The following is a 6,000-nucleotide window of genomic DNA, read 5'->3' as shown; positions in this document are numbered from 1 at the left end:
ACCTCCCCCCGACTTTTGGACCCCGTGCCTTGAGCCTTCGGCAGCGAGAGTTGACATCACCGACGCAGCTTGGAGAGCTGAATGGAGTTCGCAAGCAAACGCCACCTTGTGAAGGCCTAACGTACAAGATCGCTCGGTTTGATCGCTGTGATGCCCATAGACTCAACACTGCACCATAGACTCAACACAGCACCATAGACTCAACACTGTACCATAGACTCAACACTGCACCATAGACTCAACACTGTACCATAGACTCAACACTGCACCATAGACTCAGCGCTGCACCATAGACTCAACACTGCACCATAGACTCAACACTGCACCATAGACTCAGCGCTGCACCATAGACTCAACACTGCAAATAGACTCAACACTGCACCATAGACTCAGCACTGTACCATAGACTCAACACTGCACCATAGACTCAGCACTGCACCATAGACTCAACACTGCACCATAGACTCAACACTGCCCAGACTCAGCACTGCACCATAGACTCAACACTGCACCATAGACTCAGCACTGCCCATAGACTCAACACAGCACCATAGACTCAACACTGTACCATAGACTCAACACTGCACCATAGACTCAACACTGTACGATAGACTCAACACTGCACCATAGACTCAACACTGCACCATAGACTTAGCACTGCACCACATCCCCCCGAGTCAGTACCTCTGGTTGGCTATGTATGGTGGTGCGAAATAATTTCAACAGGTGTACATAGACTCACACAGAGACACATAGACTCATCACACAGAGACACATAGACTCATCACACAGACACACACAGACTCATCACACAAAGACCCATAGACTCATCAAACAGAGACCCATAGACTCATCACACAGAGACACAGACTCACCACACAGAGACTCATAGACTCATCACACAGAGACCCATAGACTCATCACACAGAGACACAGACTCACCACACAGAGACTCATAGACTCATCACACAGAGACACATAGACTTGCCACACAGAGACCCATACACTCACCCCACAGAGACCCACAGACTCACACAGAGACACAGAGACACAGACTCACACAGAGACACAAAGACTCACCGCACAGAGACACAAAGACTCACCCCACAGAGACCCACAGACTCACCCCACACCTACACACACACATACACAAACATACACATGCATACAACAACAACAACCACCATTCGCCACTAAGTGGCGGTGACGTCACCACGACGCTTGTGCCAGGCCATGTGCACACACACATACACACACACATGCACACACAAGCGTACAATGAAGGCGGTTCAGATCATCAAAACCGGTGTTGGCCGTGAGCGGGAATCAAACTCAGGTCGCGCGGGTCTGTAGCGCTAGCGCCAACCACTACGCTAGCACTCTGCTATCCAATCACCGACACACACTCACACCTACCAATCCTCCCAAATAATCACCCTGTTACCCAGCAGCCACCCACCCAATCACCCAGTCAACCACCCAACCACCCACCCAGCCAACCACCCAACCACCCAGCCAACCACCCAACCACCCAGCCAACCACCCAACCACCCAGCCAACCACCCAACCACCCACCCACCCAGCCACCCAGCCAACCACACAATCACCCAGTCAACCACCCAACCACCCACCCAACCACCCACCCAGCCAACCACCCAACCACCCAGCCAACCACCCAACCACCCAGCCAACCACCCACCCACCCAGCCACCCAGCCAACCACACAATCACCCAACCAACCACCCAACCACCCAGCCACCCACCCAGCCAACCACCCAGCCACCCAACCACCCAACCACCCAGCCAACCACACAACCACCCAGCCACCCAACCACTCGGCCAACCACCCACCCACCCAGCCACCCGACCACCCCCACGGAGTGCAGCGACCCGCCACGCCTCGTGCCCCCGTGGGTCCTCCCCCCGGCCTGCAGTCTTCACCACGGCGTTCCGTGCGGTTGGCGCTCGCCCACAATGCACACGGGAGGGGGTCGCGAGCGGAGTGGCATCGCAGTGTGGTGGGTGGAGTGTGGTGTGGTGTGGGTGGGTGTGGTGTGGTGTGGTGGGTGTAGTGGGTTTGGTGTGGTGTGGTGTGGTGGGGTGTGGTGTGGTGGGTGTGGTGGGTTGGTGGGGTGTGGTGGGTGGGGTGTGGTGGGTGTGGTGTGGTAGGTGTGGTAGGTGTGGTAGGTGTGGTGGGTTGGTGGTGGGTGTGGTGTGGTGTGGTGGGTGTAGTGTGGTGGGTGTGGTGGGTAGGGGTGGTGGGTAGGTGTGGTGGGTGTGGTGGGTAGGTGTGGTGTGTGTGGTGTGTGGTGGGTGTGGCGGGTAGGGGTGGTGAGTGTGGTGGCTGTGGTGTGTGGTGGGTGTGGTGGGTGTGGTGGGTGAGGGTGGTGGATGTGGTGGGTTGTGGTGGGTAGGTGTGGTGGGTAGGGGTGTGGTGGGTGGCTGTGGTGGCTGTGGTGTGTGTCGGGTGTGGTGGGTGTGGTGGGTAGGGGTGGTGGCTGTGGTGTGTGGTGGCTGTGGTGGGTGGTGTGTGGTGGCTGTGGTGTGTGGTGAGTGTGGGGTGTGGGGGTTGTGTCACTGACCGATCATGTGGTTGGCCACGTGAACCTGGATCTCGCGCTCGCTCTCAAAGGTCACCTGGCACTTGATGCACTGGTAGCTCTTCTTCTGGGCAGACAGCGTGGGGGGCACACGCAGCAGCGGCGTCAGAGGGGGGCCCGGCGCCTTGCAACGTCACCGCTCGCCATCCTCACCACGGTCACACTCACCATCCTCACCACTCACCATGCTCACCACTCGCCATCCTCACCACGGTCGCACTCACCATGCTCACCACTCACCATCCTCACCACTCACCATCCTCACCACTCACCATCCTCACCACTCACCATCCTCACCACTCACCATGCTCACCACGGTCACACTCACCATCCTCACCACTCACCACGGTCACACTCACCATCCTCACCACTCACCATGCTCACACACACAACACGTCATCCACACACACGTCATCCACACACACACACACATACGTCATCCACACACACACACACGTCATCCACAGACACACGTCATCCACACACAACACGTCATCCACACACACACGCACACACACACGTCATCCACACACGCACACACACACACACACGCACACGTCATCCACACACACACACGCACACACGCACACGTCATCCACACAACACGTCATCCACACACACACACGCACACACACACGTCATCCACACACACATCACGTCATCCACACACACGTCATCCACACCAACGCGTACGTCATCCACACACAACATGTCATCCACACACACACGTCATGCACACACACACACGTCATCCACACACACAACACGTCATCCACACACACGTCATCCACACACACGTCATCCACACACACACAAAGCGGCTCTTTCACAACCGAACCCACGACACCTCACTGCCACAGGCCGAGCCATCGCACGGCGCTTCCAAGACGCACTTCTGCGGCCGTCTGGAACGCTCTTCCCCCATCCTTCCGAGATCAGGGAGGCCACTGGGAGCTCATGGTGTACACTCTTACAATCGTCATCGTCGAGATTGACAAACTAATTTCTCGAGAACCGCTTGTTGTTGTTGTTGTGTTCAGTTTGTTGTCCTTCCCCCGCACCTCCGATGAGCGACGGACGGCTACGTACTGTGCGAAAGAAGTTCCACGTACTGTACATAAAGTCACACAGAGACCCACAGACTCACATAGAGACCCATAGATTCATACACACACCCATAGACTCACATAGAGACCCATAGATTCACATAGAGACCCATAGATTCATACACACACCCATAGACTCACATAGAGACCCAGAGATTCATACAGAGACCCATAAACTCATACAAACACCCATAGACTCACACAGAGACCCATAAACTCATACAAACACCCATAGACTCACACAGAGACCCATAGATTCATACACACACCCATAGACTAACACAGAAACCCATAGACTCACACACAGACCCATAGACTCACACAGGGACCCATAGATTCATACACACACCCATAGACTAACACAGAAACCCATAGACTCACACACAGACCCATAGACTCACACACAGACCCATAGACTCACCACGCAGAGACCCATAAACCACCACCTTCTACACCACCACCACCAGCACCACTACACCACCACCACCTGCACCACCACCATCACCAGCACCACCACCTGCACCACCACCAGCACCACCACCAGCACCACCACCTGCACCACCAGCACCACCACCAGCAGCACCACCACCAGCACCAACACCACCAGCACCACCACCAGCACCACCACCAGCACCACCTACACCACCACCAGCACCACCACCTACACCACCACCACCTACACCACCACCTACCAGCACCACCACCTGCACCACCAGCATCACCACCACCAGCATCACCACCACCTGCACCACCTACACCACCACCAGCACCACCACCAGCACAACCACCACCTGCACCACTTACACTACCACCACCTACACCACCACCTACACCACCACCTACACCACCACCAGCACCACCACCAGCACCACCACCACCTGCACCACCTACACCACCTGCACCACCTACACCACCACCACCTGCACCACCTACACCACCACCTGCACCACCTACACCACCACCTACACCACCACCAGCACCACCACCAGCACCACCACCACCAGCACCACCACCACCTGCACCACCACCACCTACACCACCACCAGCACCACCATCACCTGCACCACCACCAGCACCACCACCACCCGCACCACCTACACCACCTGCACCACCTACACCACCACCACCTGCACCACCTGCACCACCTACACCACCACCAGCACCACCACCAGCACCACCACCACCAGCACCACCACCACCTGCACCACCTACACCACCAGCACCACCACCACCTGCGCCACCTACACCGCCACCACCACCTGCACCACCACCACCTGCACCACCTACACAACCACCACCACCTGCACCACCACCACCTACACCACCACCACCTACACCACCACCACCTGCACCAGCACCTGCACCGCCGCCCGCCTGCACAAAGCCATGAATAACACAGGAGCGGCGAGGATAAATATTTGACGGGCGTCGAACCTCATCAATAAAAGAGGCTGCTTAGGAATCGGCGCCAAACAAATCCCTCCCCCAGCTCAGTCACTACCCCAGCAGCCACTCGCTCGCTAGCCAGTGAGGGGTCAGTCACCTCGCTGTCTCTCTGCTATGGCTACTACTACGACTGTCTTGGTGACTGTGAATATGGTTCAGTCACTACACCAGCAGCCACTTGCTCGCTAGCCAGTGAGGGGTCAGTCACCTCGCTGTCTCTCTGCTATGGCTACTACTGCCTTGGTGACTGTGACCATTGCTCAGTCACTACACCAGCAGCCACTCGCTCGCTAGCCAGTGAGGGGTCAGTCACCTCCCTGTCTCTCTGCTATGGCTACAGTACTACCACCGAGGTGACTGCTCCCGTGGACATCGCTTACCGATTGGCCGCACAAAGCTCACTCTTGACGGGGCTTGCGTCTACACATCTCCGGTATCTGTGAGCTCCTCGCTCTGCGATCCAGCCCCGTGGTTAAACCAAGGATGGATGGTGGGCAGGGCCAACCATCATTTATTTTCTTTTTTTAAATGGAGGTTTCCCTTTAGAGGGGAGGTGGGGGGGGTTCCACATTTCACGGGCGTAGAGAAGGGAGGGCATGACTGTGGCCGAGAAGACCTGAAGCTTAGTGCGGAGCGACAGACCAGGTAGCTTCCACACAGCGTTACGCAGCCGATGGAAAGATATTGCCACTCGGCCGATTCGGAGTGGGACCTCTGCTGCCAAACCGGAGCTGGTCATGAGCACACTGCCCAGGTATGGGAAACTCTCCACTCTCTCTGCAACTGCCCTACCACCAATTGATGGCTGAGAGGGTGGAGTGTCCGATGGCACAAAATACCCAGGCAGG

The 6,000-nt window shown here is 56.7% G+C and overlaps 1 protein-coding gene across 5 annotated transcripts in view; it reads right to left on the bottom strand.

Moving 5' to 3' along the window:
- ZNF423 (zinc finger protein 423) overlaps positions 1-6,000 on the bottom strand; it is a 273,642-nt gene that overhangs the window by 100,421 nt on the left and 167,221 nt on the right. For 4 of the 5 annotated variants that reach the window (XM_076054968.1, XM_076054970.1, XM_076054971.1 and 1 more), the window contains one exon: positions 2,583-2,667. In XM_076054968.1, coding sequence (XP_075911083.1) covers positions 2,583-2,667 — 85 coding nt within the window. The remainder of the gene's footprint in view (positions 1-2,582; positions 2,668-6,000) is intronic. The other variant, XM_076054972.1, reaches the window with a different exon arrangement.

The sequence above is a fragment of the Petromyzon marinus genome, chromosome 69 (genome assembly GCF_048934315.1).
Source record: "Petromyzon marinus isolate PM22_M1 ecotype Great Lakes invasive population chromosome 69, UKy_Petmar_22M1.pri1.0, whole genome shotgun sequence".
NCBI classification, from domain to species: Eukaryota; Metazoa; Chordata; class Hyperoartia; order Petromyzontiformes; family Petromyzontidae; genus Petromyzon; species Petromyzon marinus.
The sequence above is the reverse complement of the archived record's forward strand: the minus strand, read 5'-3'. Positions and strand labels throughout refer to the sequence as shown.